Raw genomic sequence first — 23,770 nt, forward strand, 5'->3', positions numbered from 1 at the left:
CTTTACTGAGGTTTGCCCAGTGTTGGCAGCAGGAGAACGGCCCCAGTGCCTCGCGCTAAGTCGTTGGAAAATGATTTAGGGACCGTCCTTAAATTACTTCCCATAAATATACGAATACAAAATGATTGCATTTTTATCAATAGCTTCCCCATCATGTGACCCAGTGACTCCAAACCAGTATCCAATTGTATTCCTAAACTGATCAAATAAGACACACCACTTTTTATGCTATGTTATTGCTTTGTGTATTTTTTATGAATATTAATATGCAGAAATTATCTTATTGTTTTAATAACTTCCACATCACGTGACCCAGTGACTCCAAACCACTATCCAATTGTATTCCTAAACTGATCAAATAAGACACACCACTTTTTATGCTATGTTATTGCTTTGTGTATTTTTTATGAATATTAATATGCAGAAATTGTCTTATTTTTTCAATAGCTTCCACATCACGTGACCCAGTGACTCCAAACCAGTATCCAATTGTATTCCTAAACTGATCAAATAAGACACACCACTTTTTATGCTATGTTATTGCTTTGTGTATTTTTTATGAATATTAATATGCAGAAATGATCTTATTGTTTTAATAACTTCCACATCACGTGACCCAGTGACTCCAAACCACTATCCAATTGTATTCCTAAACTGATCAAATAAGACACACCACTTTTTATGCTATGTTATTGCTTTGTGTATTTTTTATGAATATTAATATGCAGAAATTGTCTTATTTTTTCAATAACTTCCACATCACGTGACCCAGTGACTCCAAACCAGTATCCAATTGTATTCCTAAACTGATCAAATAAGACACACCACTTTTTATGCTATGTTATTGCTTTGTGTATTTTTTATGAATATTAATATGCAGAAATTATCTTATTGTTTTAATAACTTCCACATCACGTGACCCAGTGACTCCAAACCACTATCCAATTGTATTCCTAAACTGATCAAATAAGACACACCACTTTTTATGCTATGTTATTGCTTTGTGTATTTTTTATGAATATTAATATGCAGAAATTATCTTATTTTTTCAATAACTTCCACATCACGTGACCCAGTGACTCCAAACCAGTATCCAATTGTATTCCTAAACTGATCAAATGAGACACACCACTTTTTATGCTATGTTATTGCTTTGTGTATTTTTTATGAATATTAATATGCAGAAATTATCATATTTTTTCAATAACTTCCACATCACGTGACCCAGTGACTCCAAACCAGTATCCAATTGTATTCCTAAACTGGTCAAATAAGACACACCACGTTTTATGCTATGTTAGTGCTTTGTGTATTTTTTATGAATATTAATATGCAGAAATTATCTTGTTTTTTCAATAACTTCCACATCATGTGACCCCGTGACTCCAAACCAGTATCCAATTGTATTTCTAAACTGATCAAATAAGACACGCCACTTGTTATGCTATGTTAGTGCTTTGTGTATTTTTTATGAATATTAATATGCAGAAATGTTCTTATTTTTTCAATAACTTCAACGTCATGTGACCCAGTGACTCCAAACCAGTATCCAATTGTATTCCTAAACTGATAGAATAAGACACACCACATGTTATGCTATTTTAGTGCTTTGTCTATTTTGTATGAATATTAAAAAATAAGATATTAATATTATCTTATTTTTTTCAATAACTTCCACATAATGTGACCCAGTGACTCCAAACCAGTATCCAATTGTATTCCTAAACTGATCAAATAAGACACACCACTTTTTATGCTATGTTATTGCTTTGTGTATTTTTTATGAATATTAATATGCAGAAATGATCTTATTTTTTCAATAACTTCCACATCATGTGACCAAGTGACTCCAAACCAGTATCCAATTGTATTCCTAAACTGAACAAATAAGACACACCACTTTTTATGCTATGTTATTGCTTTGTGTATCTTTTATGAATATTAATATGCAGAAATTATCTTATTTTTTCAATAACTTCGACGTCATGTGACCCAGTGACCCCAAACCAGTATACAATTGTATTACCAAACTGATCAAATAAGGCACACCACTGTTTATGCTATTTTTGTGCTTCGTTTATTTTTTATGAATATTAATATGCAGAAATTATCTTATTGTTTTAATAACTTCCACATCACGTGACCCAGTGACTCCAAACCACTATCCAATTGTATTCCTAAACTGATCAAATAAGACACACCACTTTTTATGCTATGTTATTGCTTTGTGTATTTTTTATGAATATTAATATGCAGAAATTGTCTTATTTTTTCAATAACTTCCACATCACGTGACCCAGTGACTCCAAACCAGTATCCAATTGTATTCCTAAACTGATCAAATAAGACACACCACTTTTTATGCTATGTTATTGCTTTGTGTATTTTTTATGAATATTAATATGCAGAAATTATCTTATTGTTTTAATAACTTCCACATCACGTGACCCAGTGACTCCAAACCACTATCCAATTGTATTCCTAAACTGATCAAATAAGACACACCACTTTTTATGCTATGTTATTGCTTTGTGTATTTTTTATGAATATTAATATGCAGAAATTATCTTATTTTTTCAATAACTTCCACATCACGTGACCCAGTGACTCCAAACCAGTATCCAATTGTATTCCTAAACTGGTCAAATAAGACACACCACTTTTTATGCTATGTTAATGCTTTGTGTATTTTTTATGAATTTTAATATGCAGAAATTATCATATTTTTTCAATAACTTCCACATCATGTGACCCAGTGACTCCAAACCAGTATCCAATTGTATTTCTAAACTGATCAAATAAGACACACCACATTTTATTTTATTTCTGTGCTTTGTGTATTTTTTATGAATATTAATATGCAGAAATTATCATATTTTTTCAATAACTTCCACATCACGTGACCCAGTGACTCCAAACCAGTATCCAATTGTATTCCTAAACTGATCAAATGAGACACACCACTTTTTATGCTATGTTATTGCTTTGTGTATTTTTTATGAATATTAATATGCAGAAATTATCATATTTTTTCAATAACTTCCACATCACGTGACCCAGTGACTCCAAACCAGTATCCAATTGTATTCCTAAACTGGTCAAATAAGACACACCACGTTTTATGCTATGTTAGTGCTTTGTGTATTTTTTATGAATATTAATATGCAGAAATTATCTTGTTTTTTCAATAACTTCCACATCATGTGACCCCGTGACTCCAAACCAGTATCCAATTGTATTTCTAAACTGATCAAATAAGACACGCCACTTGTTATGCTATGTTAGTGCTTTGTGTATTTTTTATGAATATTAATATGCAGAAATGTTCTTATTTTTTCAATAACTTCAACGTCATGTGACCCAGTGACTCCAAACCAGTATCCAATTGTATTCCTAAACTGATAGAATAAGACACACCACATGTTATGCTATTTTAGTGCTTTGTCTATTTTGTATGAATATTAAAAAATAAGATATTAATATTATCTTATTTTTTCAATAACTTCCACATAATGTGACCCAGTGACTCCAAACCAGTATCCAATTGTATTCCTAAACTGATCAAATAAGACACACCACTTTTTATGCTATGTTATTGCTTTGTGTATTTTTTATGAATATTAATATGCAGAAATTATCTTATTTTTTCAATAACTTCCACATCATGTGACCAAGTGACTCCAAACCAGTATCCAATTGTATTCCTAAACTGAACAAATAAGACACACCACTTTTTATGCTATGTTATTGCTTTGTGTATCTTTTATGAATATTAATATGCAGAAATTATCTTATTTTTTCAATAACTTCGACGTCATGTGACCCAGTGACCCCAAACCAGTATACAATTGTATTACCAAACTGATCAAATAAGGCACACCACTGTTTATGCTATTTTTGTGCTTCGTTTATTTTTTATGAATATTAATATGCAGAAATTATCTTATTGTTTTAATAACTTCCACATCACGTGACCCAGTGACTCCAAACCAGTATCCAATTGTATTCCTAAACTGATCAAATAAGACACACCACTTGTTATGCTATGTTAGTGTTTTGTGTATTTTTTATGAATATTAATATGCAGAAATTGTCTTATTTTTTCAATAACTTCCACATCACGTGACCCAGTGACTCCAAACCAGTATCCAATTGTATTCCTAAACTGATCAAATAAGACACACCACTTTTTATGCTATGTTATTGCTTTGTGTATTTTTTATGAATATTAATATGCAGAAATTATCTTATTGTTTTAATAACTTCCACATCACGTGACCCAGTGACTCCAAACCACTATCCAATTGTATTCCTAAACTGATCAAATAAGACACACCACTTTTTATGCTATGTTAGTGCTTTGTGTATTTTTTATGAATATTAATATGCAGAAATTGTCTTATTTTTTCAATAACTTCAACGTCATGTGACCCAGTGACTCCAAACCAGTATCCAATTGTATTCCTAAACTGATAGAATAAGACACACCACATTTTATGCTATTTTAGTGCTTTGTCTATTTTGTATGAATATTAAAAAATAAGATATTAATATTATCTTATTTTTTATAATATTCAAAGAGCTGAATATGTGAAAAGTTTGAAAAAGCTGTATAGCTGAAGAGAATATTTAAAAAGCTGAATATGTGCAAAATTATGAAAAGCTGTATAGCTGAAAAGAATATTTAAAAAGCTGCATATGTGCAAAAGTATGAAAAAGCTTAATATTTGAAACCAATATTAAAAAAGCTGAATATATGCAAAAGTGTAATTAAGCTGGATGCTTAACGGCACCTCGGCATTGCCCAGGAGGTGAACTGGCACCTCTCCATTCTTGGTCCAGTGACTCGAACCGGCGACCCTACGGTTCCCAGTTGAGTTGTGTGAATAGTGCCCTAATGATGTTATCACATGTGAGCAACAGTAAAACATTAATCACAGTCAGGCTTGCTGGGGGCAGGCTTTGGTAGCTAAGCAACCAGGGCTGGAGCCCACCAATCAGAGCAGAGCACAGTATTTCTGATGGATCCAGCAGCATTGTCATCAGAGCTTGAGGACTCTAAACATGCTGCTAAAAGAATACAGTAAATCAACTTTTTAGCTAGTTTTGAAAATTCTTATACAAATACATCTAAATGTTTAAAGTGAATAACAGTCATTTACATTAATATTCACAAACAATACTGACTGCTGTAATAAGAATATGGTAATTGAAGTGTAGAGGTCAGTATTCAGTCAGTAACATTTATGGCTGATTTGCTCCAGTCCATCAAACATTGGTTATTCACTAGTGGTACCACATGTAACAAAATCACAATTTAAAGTGTATTAAAATTAACCTTATTTAGGGAATACTTAAGGATGAGGAGGACACGCCATGGCAAAGCAGACTGGGGGCCCTAGTTTCGTGGCGCAGCGCAGGGCGGCTCAGTGTGGCGGAGCCGGCGCAATGCAAGTTTCGACCCGCGCAGCCTTGCGCACGGTCAGTTTGGCAGTTTGGTGGGTCGCCTGCGCCAAGATGGGTGTGGCGGCGCAGCAGGGGGAGGCGTCACAGATTCAGCTTGGCGTAGCGGAAGTTTCGTGGCAAAAAGCCTCGCCGAGACTGCGCTGAAAGCTCGCCAGCTCCAACCTGGTCTACTTTCGGCGCAAGGCGCAAGGCGTAAATAAAGTCCATTCATTCAATGCAATCACAGCTGGCGGAGTGGAAGTTTGGCTGACGGCCCGCAGTGCGCACACGTCACCGAGACCTCACAGGCAGGTTTCCACAGTTCCAGGCACATTTAAATACAATAAATAATCACAACAAACACTATTTAATGCAACTAATTGAATCAACACGTGAATTTATATCTATATAGATTGTCCCGTCAAATCTGACGTCAGATCAAAGGCGGATTGCACGCGTAACGGAAACTCAGCCTCTCGGACCAAAACATCTCCCTCTCTCTCTCCTGTTTTTTATAATATCGGCATTGTTATTATTATGATACGCGCGCACAGCGCGTGATGCGCGTGGTGGGAGCGGCGGCGCTGCTTCTGTCATCGGGTTGTCAAGTGACGGAACTTGCACTGAACCTCCCCTAACGCATTAAAGGAGAGGAGAGGAGCTCATTTGATTGGTGAAGATCTGAATCAGCTGTATTAATCCCAGTCCCCGCCTCGTCTCCTCCCTCTTTCCCACTTGCGCCGGTGGGCGAGACGGGAGGTGTGCCTGCGCGAGGTGCGCTGAAAGCTGACTGCGCCTGGTCTACGAAACTAGGGCCCTGGGTGGATGTTAGGTGGAAAGGGGGAGTTATGAGCCATCCAGTTCAACAGGATGGCAGTAGCTGCGGTGTCATTGTTGTTAAGGTAAGCGAAGGAGATTTTGTATTCATTATGTCATGTACGAAATGTCATGTGTGAAAGATCATTACATTTCAGAACATTTAGGCAAATGTAAAATGCAATCTGAAGACAAGTTACAAATCTGTTAAATGTTTTGGGAGGCACTACTCACAGGTCGATGTCTTTAATACTGTGTTCCCCATGTTTGTTGTCAGTATCTGTGTAATTATTATCAAATGGAGAAACACCCACAGAAGTGTTGTTTGTTTAGATGGCAAAAGCAGTGATGGAGGCATTCCCTCAGATCCCAGATCTTAAATTTGAGACATCAAAACAGGCCATGAAAAAGGAGAGGAGAGATCTGGCTCTCGAAATCCTAAAGGCATCAGGTACATATACTGTAAAGCACACATAGGCTATAGTACAATATGCTATGTAAATAAATAAATCAATTATTTTGTTTCAGTCTTTGATGAGCACACTTGTTGTGCAATGTGTGCAGCCATGAGGCCTCCGGGATCTGGACCTCCCATTACAGACTGGGTGAGTTGTTGTGAAGCAGCAGTTCCAATGTAGAATTGTTATGTAGACATAACAAGTACACTTGAGTCCAGCTAAGGGAAAGCCAACTGACACAAGCATGTAAACACACTGATAGCAAAATTAAAATAAAATGTTTTGTTTTTTCTACACTTTAACAGGTCCAGTGTGATGACTGTCAATGATGGTTTCATGCCAAGTGTTTGGCAATGGAGAGCAACAGTTATGAAAAGGCCAAGAAAGGAGACTGGGGATGTATCTTGTGCAAATAGTGTTTCTTTGAAACGTAGAGTGTTCAATGCTGTGGGGAAAAACAACAACTTGAAAAGGCACATGTGAACTACCCCTGCAGTTAGTAAATAGACGAAGCATTAAAATAGCTTAAGAAAGTGGTGTGTCTTATCTATTCAGTTCAGGAATACAATGTGAGACTGGTTTGGAGTCACTGGGTCAGATGATGTGGATATTCTGCATATTAATATTCATAAAAAATAAACGAAGCTCAAAAATAGCATAAACAGTGGTGTGCCTTATTTGATCAGTTTGGTAATACAATTGGATACTGGTTTGGGGTCACTGGGTCACATGACGTCGAAGTTATTGAAAAAATAAGATAATTTCTGCATATTAATATTCATAAAAAATACACACAGCACTAACATAGCATAAAAAGTGGTGTGTCTTATTTGATCAGTTTAGGAATACAATTGATACTGGTTTGGAGTCACTGGGTTACGTGATGTGGAAGTTATTAAAACAATAAGATAATTTCTGCATATTAATATTCATAAAAAATAAACGAAGCACAAAAATAGCATAAACAGTGGTGTGCCTTATTTGATCAGTTTGGTATACAATTGTATACTGGTTTGGGGTCACTGGGTCACATGACGTCGAAGTTATTGAACAAATAAGACAATTTCTGCATATTAATATTCATAAAAAATACACAAAGCACTAACATAGCATAAAAAGCGGTGTGTCTCATTCTATCAGTTTAGGAATACAATTGGATACTGGTTTGGAGTCACTGGGTCAGATGATGTGGAAGTTATTGAAAAAAATAAGATAATATTAATATCTTATTTTTTAATATTCATACAAAATAGACAAAGCACTAACATAGCATAAAAAGTGATGTGTCTTATTCTGTCAGTTTAGGAATACAATTGGATACTGGTTTGGAGTCACTGGGTCACATGATGTGGAAGTTATTGAAAAAAATAAGATAATATTAATATCTTATTTTTTAATATTCATACAAAATAGACAAAGCACTAAAATAGCATAAAATGTGGTGTGTCTTATTCTATCAGTTTAGGAATACAATTGGATACTGGTTTGGAGTCACTGGGTCACATGACGTTGAAGTTATTGAAAAAATAAGACAATTTCTGCATATTAATATTCATAAAAAATACACAAAGCACTAACATAGCATAAAAAGTGGTGTGTCTTATTTGATCAGTTTAGAAATACAATTGGATACTGGTTTGGAGTCACTGGGTCACATGATGGGGAAGCTATTGATAAAAATGCAATCATTTTGTATTCATATATTTTTGGGAAGTAATTTAAGGACGGTCCCTAAATCATTTTCCAAGCCCAAGTTATGCTTCCGCGTCGACACAACGCGGACCCCCCTTACATCCAACGCAACGGCCTCACGTGCACCTCCCAAAAATCCTAGACGCGCGTCGAGGCGACGCAACACCAACGCAGCGGCATTGGCTGTGATTGGTCCGCTAACTACATCCGCTGGAGACCGCTTTCCGGTTTCCACTTATAAACACCGCCATTTAAACTTTTAAAAGGCTACTTGTATTGTTTTCACCTCGTTTTATTGTTTGCACCTCGTCGCTTTTGCACAAAGAAATAAAACACCAAGTTCTGAAAAATTGTGGATGTTTAAAGGCGGAAAGTAAACAAATACGCTATAACGAGGCTAACGACGATATATGTCAAGAGTCTCGGTCGGTCGGTCAGTCTTTACAAAAAACATAGCGCTTTTTACCGGTGTGGCATTGAATTGCATTTCGACACGTAAACCCAACGCAGAACCATCACGGTCTCCAAGCAACTGCGTGGCCGTTGCGTTGCTGTTGCCTACGTGGAAGCATAATCAGGGCTTTAGCGCGAGGCACTGGGGCCGTTCTCCTGCTGCCAACACTGGGTAAACCTCAGTAAAGTCGCGGCTGGAACCGGAGTGAATATCCGTCGAATATCCAACTTAAAACTAACTTCGATGTGTTTGCGGTAACTGTTTAGTTGTAGACGCGTCTTTAGTATTTTACTTTGTCAAAACTTAAGATCATGCATAATAATCGGGACAATTTTTATTTCCTCGCAAAAGTTATAGGGTGATACATATTCTTTCAGACACCTTTGTGTACTTCGACAACACATGTGTGTCCCTTCTAAAGTAGCCTATTCTATTTTGCATCAGATCATGCCTAATTAACTTCGTGATTATGGATAAGTTTCTATTTTCCAGACTGCATTTTTGCTCTGCCATATGATGTATCCCATCTCCAAAATACAGGATGTGCAAAATTCTAACCACAGTCTTCATTGCCAACAGTCATCTGAGTTAAACAGTATCACCTGCAGGCTCAGTGCAGCGAACACTGTGAACAATCATCATGGAGACGACACACACACTGTCACTCAGAACGCACTGAGAGGAAAAACACTACCACCACACTTTTCATCTTTATTGAATCGTTTGAGGGACATCACACAAATCAATATTTTCTTTAAATAAAACAGTGCAATTCTTTCACATTACATTTTCATTTTATTGTAACTTCACCTGCCTAGGCTTTCAGCTGAAGTTACAATTATCAGTGTTTGAAAGACTGAAATCATCCCGTTATGAAGACTTTGGTCCACATGAACTGTGGTTAGAGTTTTGCACATGTGACTTCAGTTGTGCCTGCTGTCATTTAGCAATCAGAAAAAAAATGATTCAGCTGTTTAAATGTCAACCCTTCTGCTGGTGGGATTTGACCTGCTGAAATGTTACATTGAATCCAAAAGACAAATAATTTGGATTTAAAATAAGATGTCTTTGTTAACAAGTTGCACATGTTCATTCTTCATGAGGACTGATTAAAAGGTTCTAAAAAGGTATAGGTGTTTGAGGGGGACACTTTGACTGTTAGCCTTCAAGAATGTGTATTCCCCTATAGCGTACCCTAACTTTCAAAACAAAGTTACAAGTGCTTTACATGGTTTAACCAGGATTAAAACATTTCAGGACTGCAATGTGGTAACAAAAATAAAAATAAAAGGAAGCAATGAGCAAGAGAGTTGAGCGTAAAGAGAGTCTAAAGAGCATTTGGCATGGCAGCAGACCACACCAGACTCTTCTATGCATAAACAGGTTCTGTCTGATAGCTACTGATTCTAGATCAGCCGACATGCATCTAGGAATGCCAGCAGACCTGTTTGTTGTCTTCACTCAAGCTGCTTTTTTGTGTGACTTGCTTAGTCTATAAAACGTTTGAATTTACCAGATATTTTGCATATGGAAGGGGCTCCTCTTTCCATAATTCTATTTAGGGACACACACCCTATGCATTTCAATGCCCATACTATAGTATGCATGAAAATGATTTGGTATGTCCATCGTAAATCAAATGTCAAAGATACCAGGATGTCCTACTACTATGTCATCATACAGCACACATAAATATGCATCTGGGAGAATTTCCCGCTGACAGATTATGGCCGTGTCAGAAAACAGATCAACATCGGGTATAAGTATAACTCTGAGGTCGCAGCTGTTGTTTTACCGATTCAAAGGGAGTTTGAGAACGGAGACACAGAAAGCTGAAGAGGAAGAGTAAGGTCTGATTTCCTTCCTCCAGGTGTTGAGCCCCAGCCTTCACTTCCTGTTATCTAGACTTGAAATGAAGTGATTCACATTACTACCACCACTTACTTTCCTCTTTTTAAAGAAGTCCTGTTGTCCATGTTTCTGAAGGCAGCGAACATGTCAAACCAAGAGATTGTTTGCCAAAATAAAGGGCAGTGGATAAAGAGATCAGACAGTAGGCCTGCAAGTGTGTGCGTAAGGGGGGATGATTCTATTTTTCCTATTTCCCTTTGAGCATCTCTTTTGAGTCAGTAAATCAGTCAGTCTGTCACTCAGTCAACTCAGTGAACATCAGTTTAGTCAGCATCCAACATGGCTCAGTCAGCATCCCAGGAGTTAACATCTCAGGAGTGATAGCAATGGTGGTTTTCTACCTGCTGGTCCCATCTTGCGATCATCCACACAGAACTGAACTATTACACTACTAACAAATAACTCCAGCATAGACTCCTGAACCACTTTTCTCATGTGTTCAGGTAATCCTTAGTGCCGTGAACGTGGCGTTATGCCTGGGTGAGTTTTGAGCGTCCGGGCAGGGAGAACACATCAGCAAAACGCTGTTGCAACGCGGCTACATCTGCTTTCTGGGACGGTGAGAGATGGTCATCACAAGTTAGTGAGGCAGGATTGGTGGTTTTTGGCACCTCAGTCCCTAGCTCATCTCTCTCCATCACCGTAATCACCAGAGAGACACTGGCTCTCTCCATGCTTTGAAGACATTGAAGTGATAAATCTGCATTGCCCCACCCCTGTCCGAGCGCACTACCTCATAGTCGGCATCACCCACTGGCCATGTAACTAAAAAGGAACCTTGCCACTCAGTGAGAAATTTGCTTAATATGCTTTTTATCCTTGTAGTTAATTGTTCTTGCCCCAGCATCAGACCCTCATGTGGGCCCGGCACAGCATCTGCAGCTGCTGGGATCTGGGCTGGATGAAGCCACGTGCGTTGAGGCGGGGGCAGGAACCAGACAGGTGGCTGCCGGGGGAATGTGCCCCCATGCTGCTTGGTCTCTGGGCTGAACAGCTGATGGTCCTCCACAAGGGTGATCGCGGCCTCCTCCAGGTTCGCAGGATGGTGGTAGTGCACCTCTTCGCTGGAGAGGCCCATTGTGTCCACAGCGCAAACGGCCCGCTCCACTGGCAGCTTGAACCGAGTGGGCAGTGTGAACAGAGTGGGCAGCGTGAATGTCCCACTCTGTGGCCAGCACAACCATATAGGTGCCGCAGGGTTCTTGTAAGAGAGGCCACGAACAGACGCTCAGACAAGGAGGCTGACTGCATGCACATGTGGGCGGATCATTACCGTAATGTTTTACCATGAGCATTTTTAAGTTTTGTTATACCAATTTATGGTAAATTAAAAAAGTTAATTTTAGAAAATAATTTGTTTTTACTTATGTGCAAATTAATCAAATGCATATAGACAATGTATTTAGTGGAAGACTTATAAGTTTTAAAATATAGTAGTATGGGCAGCACCACTGAATCTTTTTTTACAGTGACGTTATTAAGAAAGTTAAAGGGAGAAAGAAATTCAGGTGTAATGTAGGTGTTACTTGCATGCATTTTCACTAGAGGGCATCAGGAAGTACCTGTTCCTGTTTTCCTCTGAGCAACTCTCTCAGTTAGGCTACTCAGTCAGTTGAACATCAGTTCAGTCAACATTCATCATGGCTGTTAACATCCCAGGAGTGATAGCGATGGTGGTTTTCTACCTGATGATCTTTGGGACTGGCATCTGGGCTTCTTTCAAGTCCAAAAGGGAACAGAAAAAAAGTGCAGCCACTAGAATGGAGATGGCTCTGCTGGGGAACCGCAATATTAACCTAATGGTGGGGATCTTCACAATGACAGGTGAGGAGACCATAGCTGACCAAACTATGATGGGAATGGTGAATTGCAAATTTGTGATTATTAAGAATTTAAAGTTATTCACAAGGTAGGTGTTGCATATCTACTGCCTGGCTGTTTGTATAGACTCACTGCCAAATTATATATATTCTACAAGTTGAGTCAGCGGTAGGTAATTCTAAAGGAAAGGGGGATGTGAAAACCAGGTCACCCTTGAGGTTATTTCATCTTCTAAAGCAGAGTTGTGGAACCGAAAAGGTTCAAGATTCAATTTCAAGATTTCTATTGTCATCTAGGCTACCTACAATGCAAGCATTGCCATTCATTACCAGTATTGAAATTCTATGTCTCAGTGCAAACTCAACTTTTGAAAAGCAGCAGTAAAATTACAGGAGTCAAAATGAATAACACTACAACTAAGAACATAAATTGTAAAGGATAAGAATAGTTTTAAATAATTTCAGTAGAGGGGACCTCATGATTCGAAACGATACATTTCCATGCATGATTTTAAAAAAATGAATGAAAAAAAATTGCTAGTCACTTCCTACTTTTGTGATAATCATTAAAGAAAATCAACAGGTTAATTACCTTCTCTAATATTTCATTAAAGAAAAGGCTTTTCTTTGTCACAAGTAGATATTACTTTCTATGAACACAAAGTCCTCCTGTTACAGGCAACGAGCATATTTCTGAGAGAAAAACGGTATACTGTATATACAAATAAAAATCTTTCAATGCAATAATCAATGCAGCTTGCATTTCACTGCGGTATTCAGGCTGAGATGACGTTATGTTCAGTGTACGTAGCCGCTACAGTGTTAGCCTAGCTTAATGCCAACACAAGTAAGTTATTTGCATATCGTCTTAACGGACAGTATTAAAGCTCTGGTCTAGGATTTGAAAGATTTGTCAATTGAGCCAAAATTGACTAAATAGTAGCCATCCGGTCCGCATGGCTACTATTAAATTTAAATAGTAGCCATGTAAACCTCGGGTCATCATTTGAACGGTGGCAAAAGCTCTGTGAAGATATGAATCTGAAGAGCGATGCTGATACAGCAGAGTTTCTGTTGAACTGCAGGGCTCTCAAGTCTCGCGCATTTCAACCTGTTTACACGCTCACATGCCACATCTAGTATTTCTCACACAGACAAATTACCGGGATAATTAAAAAAAGTTATCTCATTTTACGCAAATAGTTCACCGAAATGTGTTTCTGAAAACATTTTATGCGAGAAATAAGCTATGCAGTTGCTGAATCTGTTTGTATTTTAGATCGACAACGGTCAGTTTAAAAGATTTTCGAGAGCTTTCGGGAGGCGGCACCCCTTCTCTCAAGACGCGAAGGCTTTGCACGGTCATTGCACGCTCACTCTGAACTAATTTAAAAACCTGAGAGCCCTGGAACAGGTAATCTTTCACCTTTATTGTGGATGTTGTGACACAGACAACTTTCATGCCGATGCTGGCTTATGACTGACTGCGATAAACGGCATGGAGTACACGCTACACAGAGGTAGGCTGGCTAACTTACTCATAGATAGCAATTGCTAACGTCATTTAGCGTATGCCTAGCTTGAGGCGTGTGCCTGTGATATTGTAACATGCGTGAGGGGGTAGGTGGGATCTGTGACGTGTGCACAAACTGCACTGAATGGACAGGATTATACAGGCGCGGTGGATTTTTGCAAAACAAACAACATGCTATAGGTGCACGTAGAGGCGCGCTTTTTCTTCTAAAACCGGATGTTTTATGTTGTTTTATCGGAGCATAGTGTTGGTTTCAGTGAATATAATCAAACAAATGTTGCAGACTGCAACTATTACTTGTAAAGGTCCGTACACAAGAACTTTCAGAACAGTTATTAATATTTTGCCACTCATCCGAGAAACCTTTTCAGTTCAGGTGGCACAATAGGGTGTGGAGTGAACATGACAGTCAGTCAAGCCTCACGGTCCCACTGAAAGTTTATCCATGATAATTAAATATCACCCAAACATTTGTCCTCTGTCCAAAGTGTGGTTGTTTGTCCACTAAATGATTTGCCGTGTGTTCATTCATCCTGTAGCTACGTGGGTTGGAGGAGGCTTTATTGTTGGCACAACTGAGATGGTGTACACGCCCTCTATGGGACTAACCTGGACAATCGTGATGATAACAGCATACAGCACAGCTTTTATTATTGGTAAGAGTTTGAAATTACATATAGGATAATGTATGTTTGCATGTGTAACCAAAAAAATATTGCCTGTCAATCCATGATCAAAAGTCAGGAATTGCTGTGTAGGAATAACAATGACTTCATAACAAAACATCCTCTTGTTGAACTGTACACTACATTATATGACTGTACTTTGAGAAAATAACACACTTTTGTTTTGCCTTTTCCCCCTTTCATGTTTTTTTTTATTGTGATTAATTCTGTCGTCTATTAAATTAAGCTGGCTTGGTGTTTGCAAAGCCAATGAGAGAAAGGAAATATGTGACATTGATGGACCCTTTCCATGCCAAGTATGGAACAATAATGTCAGCTGGACTGTCCCTTGCTTCACTTTGTGCTGATGTGATGACTTTGGCCTCAATTCTGATTGGTTTAGGTACAGTATTTTCACAAGCACTTCCATTTTTGTATACATGGATGCAAATTTCTATCTACTCTGTCTAGATATGATGTACTGTAATGAATATGAACTGGTAATATTCACACAAAGACAGAACGACAGACAGACAGACAGATTATTGATCCTGAGGGAAATTCAAGATGATTAAGTGTTACTGATACAATGTGTTTGACAGGCGGAACCATGACTGTGATCCTGGATTTGGCCTTCCCTGTGTGCATCTGGATCTCTGCTGCCGTTGCTGTTGCCTACACACTGCTGGGAGGTCTCTACTCTGTGGCCTACACAGATATTATACAACTTATCCTCGTATTCCTCAGTTTGGTGAGTTTTCTGCATTTTTAGTTTTTTATTGGGTTTATTGGGAACATTCTTACCCAACTGCTAAGTACATCTTAAAAATGGAGTGTTCATCATTTACATTTGTATTTGTCTCTGCAGTGGCTCTGTCTTCCCTTTGCTTTGATGAGCCCTAACTGCTCGGACATTCGTCAGACATTGATGAACAACACCTTACACGCTCCCTGGATTGGTACACCGCGGCTGGAAAAGACCTGGATAATGATTGATGATTTCTTGTTCTTTGTAAGAAAGCAACAGTGCGTTGTATATGAAAACCAATTAACTCCAGTATTGATAGATATCTTCTGAATTATATTAAATATTATATTTAATAGTGGACTGGTTTTAGGGGTTTATAAAGAATCAGACATGTTATAGGCAGAGCCTCTTATCTTGAACAAGTATTGATGTAAATGTATACATCAATACTTGTGCTCTCCGCGGTGGAGTAAAGTTGTGAAAAAAAGTCGGCCGCGGCAGAAGATACAGAATACTACTGCAGGATCTGATGTCACTGGAAGAAAGAGAGCTGGACCTATATCTATCATCATTGGCACTGGAGCTGTGAGTACCATAAAAGTTATAAAGACTAAAATGGTGAGTGTCTTTGCTACAAGATTCTCCCCAGATCTGGATGCAGAGACGCTCTCTGAGTATCTTAAATCGAAGCTCAGTAGAGATGTCACCTGCCAGAAAATTGTCAGTGTCCGTAGCCGGTTTAGCTCTTTTAAAGTGACCGCAGAGTGTAAGGACATTAATGAAATGTACACTCCTGAGCTCTGGCCCGAGGGGGCTCTGGTCCGGCGGTATTATGAACTACAGAAGGCTAATGCAACCGGGCCAGCTAAGATCACTATGTCTCCAGTAAGGGAGGTAAACGAGCAATGAACTGTTTGAATGAACTATGAAAGTCGTGGCATACAACTCGCGTGGCCTGCGTCTTGGACAAGGGGCTGGGGATAAGGCGCGACGTATTGTTATTGACACACTCTTTGAGAGGTTTGATATTTTATGTATATGTGACCGGGTGAGTTATCTCCCTCCTGGTCACTGCATGGCGCTGTGTCAGCCTGGCGCAGGTTAATGGGGGGACGGCACTGTTAGGTGATTAAAACAGCTGTGTTGGTCGACATTTTCCCTCTCTGCTTCTGCTGTGCGGTGCGTCCGGTGAGCTGGCCGGCGTGCTTGTTTGTGTCTTCCCGTCGTATCATTAAGGTAGGAATTCTGCGTATTTGCTGGTTTGTGTTTGCTGTTATTGGGTCTGAGGCCTCATCCTTTCGCTCCGTTGCAGTGCTCGGAGCGGCGGCGAGCTGGTGGAGCGACGCTGTGTGTGTGATTGGGACAGGTGTGTTTGGTCGCTGTTCTCCCTCTCGGCCTCTGCTGTGCGGCGCGTTCGGTGAGTGGGCTGGCGTGCATGCCCGAGTCTCCCCGTCATATCACTAAGGTAAGCATGCCGTGTTAGTTATTGTTTGGTGTTTTACTTTTATTGGCCCTGGGGCTTCATCCTCCCGCTCCGTTGCAGTGCTCGGAGCGGCGGTGAGCCGGAGGGAGCGAGCGGTTCTGGTGGGCGCGTGTTGGGTGCAGTAGAGCTCAGAGGTAGGCTGCTCTAATTGTCTGCTGTTGCAGTTTTACATCATTGCGCTAGTTGTGACACTGTCTCTCTCTTGCTTTACAGCGGGGCGCTGTAACCAGCAGCCCCCACTCTCCTAGTTCTGCACACTATCCTGCGTCCTGGTGTGTTCCGGTCATCGGCCACCATGATGTTTGCTGCTGTTTTGTTTGGCTCGATTACATGGTTTTGATTAAATGATGGTTGTTGCCGACGATAGTGACCTCGGAGACATTTAACAATTTATTTCTTTGTTTTTCTTGTTTTCCTTTTTTGGGGGGGGCGGGTTTGATAATTGTTTAATTGTTTTCCTCTAATTTGTATTTGGATATTTTAAGAAGACTTCATTATGTTTAATTTGGTTTTGTATGATAAATAATCTCTAATTGTTTTTGGTGTGTGTGTGGGGAGGTCAGCTAGACTGTGGCCATCTTAATTTTTCCCTCTCTCCCTGTGGACAGGTGCTGTAGTCCAGCGCGGCGGCCCAATCCCTGGTGGTGGCTTCTTCACTTCTCCATTGCGTGTGTATGCAGTGTCACGGGTGATATTATTTTCTTGGTTTGTTTCTCCTTCCCCTTGGTTTGGTTTAGGGTCGCCGTGGCTGGCCCAGCCCGGTCCATTCCCCTTTCTTTGGCCCAGTCTTTTGTGAATGTGAAATATTTTGGCAACTATTGAAGTTTTATAGAAATAATATTGTGACAATAAATTATTATTCTTTTGATACCTGAACTCTCCCCTGTGGTGATTCGAGCCTGCGTGACCTTTTTCATTTTTATAAAAAAAACAGTAACTATTTCCTGGGGCGAAACTCCCCAGGTGGCGTTGTTGGCAACCACACACCACAACTCACCACTCCACCTCGCCACATATACAAGAGACTATGCTACCCAAACAAGAGCTGGACAAACTTAACTCTGTGCACAATGACTTCTATGGGGTTGGGGAGTCAACAACGGATTTAAGTATGGGCATATTGCGTGGCAGAATACCAGGGGGGGGGGCCATTCTGTGGCATAAGAAATATGACCCACTGATCTCTGTGATTCGGCTTGAGGTTGATTGGGCAATTGCAGTTAAAGTTGCACATGAGAGGAACACCTTTATTATTCTAAATGTTTATACTCCCTATGAATCTTACCAGAATGAAAATGAATATCTTAACAGACTAGCTTTCATTAGCTCTTTTATTAAAGACAGTGAATGTACATGTGTTTTTGTCATGGGTGATATGAATGCCGATGTGTCTGATGATAAGTCCCTATTCGGGCAGCATTTGACTGAGTTTTGTCATGACTGTAAATTAATGCTTTCTAGTAAAATCTTGCTACCAACAGACAGCTATACATATATTAGTGAAGCCTGGCATACAACATCTTGGCTCGATCACTGTATATGCTATGATTTTGTACAAGCTAACTGTAGCAGACCATATCCCAGTCTCCATAACACTAGATCTGGAGAGTTTACCAGAGCTGACCAGCTCTGATAAGCAGGACTGTGGAAAAATAGACTGGGCAAAGCTCTCAGAATATCCTCTCCACTCTGGCTGAACTTGGCATAACCGACTCTGCTCTCACCTGGTTTACATCATACCTGACAAACCGCACCTTTCAGGTCACATGGAATGGCTCTATGTCCAAACCCTGCTCTCTGGACACGGGTGTCCCTCAAGGCTCAGTATTAGGACCGCTTCTGTTCTCACTATACACCAGATCTCTAGGTTCTGTTATCACATCGCATGGATTCTCCTACCATTGCTACGCTGATGACACCCAGCTGTTCCTCTCTTTTCCCCCGTCCTCTGACGCTCACATTGCAACTCGCATCTCGGACTGTCTGGCTGACATCTCTGTCTGGACAACTGCACATCACCTCAAGCTTAACCTGAATAAAACCGAACTCCTCTTCATCCCAGGGAAAGATTGCCCTTGCATGGACCTGTCGGTCACTGTTGAGGGCATCACAGTATGTCCTTCCTCAACTGCGAGGAACCTGGGTGTAATCCTCAATGACCAACTATCCTGCACCCCCAACATCACTGCTGTGGCCCGATCCTGCAGATTTGCCCTCTACAATATCCGCAGGATTCGGACCTTCCTCACAAAGGATGCAACGCAGCTCTTGGTCCAAGCACTGGTCATCTCCCGCCTTGACTACTGCAACTCTCTACTGGCCGGACTCCCGGCCTATGCGATTAAACCATTGCAGCGTATCCAGAACACTGCAGCACGCCTTATCTTCAATCTACCCAAATTCTCCCACGTGACCCCCCTCCTCCGTGACCTCCACTGGCTCCCTGTTGCAGCACGCATCCAATTCAAGACGATGACACTGGCCTTCAGGGCCATCAATGGAACGGCACCTGCCTACCTTCAAACACTGGTCAAACCTCATGCCCCGAAGCGAGCACTCCGCTCCTCTACTTCAGCTGGCCGGCTGGTACCACCATCGCTGAAATCAAACAAATATCGCTCAGCAAAGTCCAGACTCTTCTCTGTTCTGGCGCCTCAGTGGTGGAACGAACTCCCGACCAATGTCAGGACAGCAGAGTCATTTGCCATCTTCCGAATAATAATAATAAACAATACAACAGTGTTTATGTGTTTTCTAGATGCAACTACAGCTTTTGACCGTATCAACCACGGCAAGTTATTCACTGTGTTACAAGAGCGAGGGGTCCCCCCCTATTTGATACGTATTTTGTACTATTGGTACACTAAACAAACCATGAAGGTCAGATGGGGCAAGGCGGTGTCACCCAGCTTTCCTGTCACCAATGGAGTTAGACAGGGGGGGATATTGTCACCGGTCCTTTTTAATCTGTATATGGATGGTCTGTCACAGAGACTACAAAAATGCAAGACTGGATGTATGGTGGGGAATCGGCTCATCAATCATTTGATGTATGCGGACGACTTAGTCGTTCTGTCACCCTATAGTGCTGGTTTACAGAAACTATTGAGAGTGTGTACTGAATATGGTGTGCAATACGATATCAAATTTAATCCCAAAAAGAGTGTGGTTATGATAGCTAGAACTAAGGAGGACCAAAAGCGAAAGTTTCCCTCTTTTTGTCTGTCTGAGCAGTCACTCAATGTTGTCACCAAGATTAAATACCTGGGACATATTATTCGAGATGATCTCTGTGATGATGATGTCGGCAACGGCAATGCTGTAAACTGTATGCGCAAGCAAACATGATCGCTCGTAAATTTCACATGTGCTCAAAGGATGTTAAAATTGCTCTCTTTAGAGCCTATTGTACACCATTATATACAGCACACCTCTGGTGCAATTATAGTAAAGGTAAGATGAACAAGATCAAGGTTGCGTATAATGACGCCCTTCGTATCTTGCTAAAGTATCCACGGTGGGAAAGTGCCAGCCATTTGTTTGTGTCCAGTAATGTCCCCACATTCAATGCTTTGTTAAGAAATTTTATTTATAAATTTATCTGCAGACTGTATCGATCAAAAAATGGAATTATAATGTCTATGACTGACCCAACTCAGAGTGACACGAAATACAATTCCATGTTTTGGAAATACTGGTCTAAACAACTGTACTGTTTTTAGTTTGTGTGTGGACAGAATGTGTGCTGTCTATATTGTTTGTCTATGTTTTCTTGTTTGAGTCAATTGTTGGACTTGGAGTCTGTGAAATAAAGTTATATATATAGGAGAAACTAACCATCGTCTGACTTTAGTTGCAGCATTTACCCCATGGGGATGCCACATTAGTGACTGAATTAACTTACCAATGGTTTTATTATTAAGGCACTGGGGAGTCTGGGATGTCCGTGCATTCACCAGAAGACCTTGTCAGCTTCTTCCTCATCCACAGCCAAGCTCACTTGCTGTGTTGCTGCTTTCTTCATACTTGTATTTTGGATACCACCAATACTGTTTGGTGCAGTTGCTGCATCCACGGGTATGACCAGCGTCTACATATGGTGCTAAACTGTGAAATCTGATATTCTGATCTTTTAATTGTGTTTAATTTATGATTTTGGTTTTCTCCATGGGTGTTGGAAGCCAAAAAAAGGGGCTGGGACAATTTAACAATAATAGATGTCATTCCGTGTATTCTGATACATTTTAACATGTGGTTTGATTCTTTTATCTGGCTAAAGCATAAGAAAAAAATATGGGTATATTTTGTAATTCTATATCCGGAGAAAGTGGTTGAGCCCTGTCAGATCTCATATTTCAATAGTAAAAAGCTAAAACTACATAAACTGATTCTTTTCAGAGGATCTAGGCATGCAATTTCATTTTTTCAAATGAATGTCTGTGGAAAAGTGAGGCTGCTGTCAGCCAGAGACTTTGTAAGAGTAGAAAATCAAGTCTATCAGCAACAGGCCAACAAAAAAAAAAACAACATTTAGGTTAATACCAAGCTTGTGGTAAGGCATCATTAGCGGTGGTCTGTGTGGCTTCTCATTGAGATCTGACATGGAATCAGACAGGAAGCAGCGAAAACGTGTTATGGAATTTTTCAATGGTTTGGGAACTACCAATGAAAAAGCTAAATGGAATACAAGTTAGGAAGGGAAGTGAAATGTAAATAATGGAATTTAAGGGATTTCAAGCTTACTCTTAATGAGGAGGTGGATTTGACAATTTACTGAAAATAGCATCGAGTGGATCTGTCGATGTGCTGACTTTTGACACGGAAAAAGTGGGGGGTCCAAAGTAAGGATTTTAAAAATTGGATGGGACTTGTCCGACCCTCATACAATGGGTCTGATGCCCAGGGTTATCTCATATATCATATCGATATTTGAAGCTCTTTCGGTCATTATTTCTGCTTGTAGTGATTCGAATGTTGTGTCTTGGCTAAAAGATCACATCAGCTAATGTAATCTTTCCTTCCTTTGTGTCTATGCCTCAGACTGGAACTTGACTTCCTATGGTTCTCCGACTCCATATGAACGTGGGGAATCAGCTTTAGTTCTGCCCATCGTCCTACAGTATCTCACCCCGTCCTTTGTCTCCATTATCGGTACTGGATGTGTGGCTGCAGCTGTGATGTCATCGGCTGACTCTTATCTGCTTTCTGCAGCTTCTGTCTTCACCTCCAACATATACAAGAATATCCTGAGACCTCAGGTGAAAACTGCACGTTTTCTTTCAATTTAGTACGTCAGAAAAAAAGACAATTGACTGTTATACTCTGCTTTTGGAAGGTGTAGTGTTTCTTATGAAACGTAGTAGGCCTACAAGAGAGTATCAATGGAATAACATGGTATGAGGGACAGTCTCAATCATTTGCTGTGAACCTGAAGAAGACTTCTGCTCTGTTTTCTTCTTCAGGCATCAGACAGAGAGATTCAGTGGGTTATCCGAGCTTCTGTGTTGGTAGTGGGCTTAGTAGGTACATCACTCACCAACCTGAAATACAGCATCTTAACGTTCTTGTTCATTTCTGCTGAAGTGTGCAACGTCATAATCTTCCCTCAACTCGTCTGCGTCCTCTTCTTCAACATCTCCAATGGTTACGGGGCTTTTATGGGCTGCTTAGTGGGAACTGTGTTCAGACTGCTCAGTGGAGATCCATCACTGGGGTTAGCACCAGTCATACACTTCCCAGGATGCACTCTTGAGGATGGGGTTTATGTTCAGTTCTCTCCAGTTAGGACCATGTCCATGCTATCTGCCATTGCTGCCATCTTGTTATTCTCCTTCCTGGCCTCTGTGGTTTTCAACAAAGGCCTGCTTGCCGAGAAGTGGGATGTGCTCAAAGTGAAGACGAAGCACTCACCACAACCAATAACACCAACAAATGGAGCCACAGAATATAATGAGATTGAAAATATTAAAGGAAAATGACGCTCAGACTGAGGCATCAGAGCCAATGATTAGCACAAGCTGTTAAGATGTGAAGTTAGTGAAGTGTGAAGATAAAGTTAATCAAATATATGAGTTGGTGTCATGAATGTTATTCATTCAAATGAATGGAGGCCCCGGCGAGATTGTTAACCTTCTGCCTGCATCCACGGGAGAACGGTTCCTCCCTTTTTATAAACACTGCCTTGACCCAAAACAAGCATCTCAATCCTTTCTGAGATGCTGAGGACATTTACTCAGGTTGCTGGGCAGTGGTAAGCATCTTTGGGCTTGTTCATTTGTGTGAAAATTCAAGAATAAAATTGTATTCCTCAACGTATATGGGCTGTGTTTAAATCTATGCACTGATTGGAGTTGAAGATTTTCATTTGTTGATTTGACACCATGCTTAGAGAGGGAATTTCTTATCCTGCATGGGTTAAAAAAAAAAGATTGCATTTTTTATCTTATCACCATTGCAAGTATTGTGTATTGTAGCTAATATTCTAACCTTTTAACCTGGGTTAAAAAGAAAGCACCAGGTCCACAAGTTGTACAGTTACAAAAAGTAATGATGGAAGATTATCCTTTTTATAAGAACTGCTATGAATGTTATGAAAAAATGGCATTTTAAGCTTCCAAAAAATCCATAAATCAATTGTTATCCAAACTAGGTCTTGTTATGACGTATTTATTTATTTACTATAAACGTAAAATTTTCTCATCAGTCCAAAAGAATATGTTTGGTATTCTTTGATATGGTCTGACA

At 39.9% G+C, this 23,770-nt stretch overlaps 1 protein-coding gene across 1 annotated transcript; it reads left to right on the plus strand.

Annotated features, from left to right (window-relative positions):
* The first annotated feature begins 12,364 nt into the window (after positions 1-12,364).
* On the plus strand, positions 12,365-23,152 carry LOC311020490 (high-affinity choline transporter 1-like). Its single transcript, XM_084020539.1, has 8 exons — positions 12,365-12,600; positions 14,670-14,786; positions 15,043-15,198; positions 15,398-15,546; positions 15,664-15,807; positions 20,950-21,103; positions 22,067-22,284; positions 22,489-23,152. Exons 1-8 carry the CDS (start codon positions 12,417-12,419, stop codon positions 23,002-23,004), a joined length of 1,638 nt encoding a protein of 545 aa, XP_083876665.1. The 5' UTR covers positions 12,365-12,416; the 3' UTR covers positions 23,005-23,152.
* The last annotated feature ends 618 nt before the right edge of the window (positions 23,153-23,770 follow it).

Source organism: Eutrigla gurnardus (assembly GCF_963514095.1).
Source record: "Eutrigla gurnardus genome assembly, chromosome: 11".
Taxonomy (NCBI): Eukaryota; Metazoa; Chordata; class Actinopteri; order Perciformes; family Triglidae; genus Eutrigla; species Eutrigla gurnardus.

What these genes read in the sequence shown, in the direction of transcription:
- LOC311020490 (XM_084020539.1), top strand. Translation starts at nt 12,417, where the DNA reads ATGGCTGTTAACATCCCAGGAGTGATAGCGATGGTGGTTTTCTACCTG. An exon ending in GGGGATCTTCACAATGACAG is followed by an intron (nt 12,601 to 14,669) that starts GTGAGGAGACCA and finishes TTCATCCTGTAG; the next exon opens with CTACGTGGGTTGGAGGAGGC. An exon ending in AGAATATCCTGAGACCTCAG is followed by an intron (nt 22,285 to 22,488) that starts GTGAAAACTGCA and finishes TTTCTTCTTCAG; the next exon opens with GCATCAGACAGAGAGATTCA.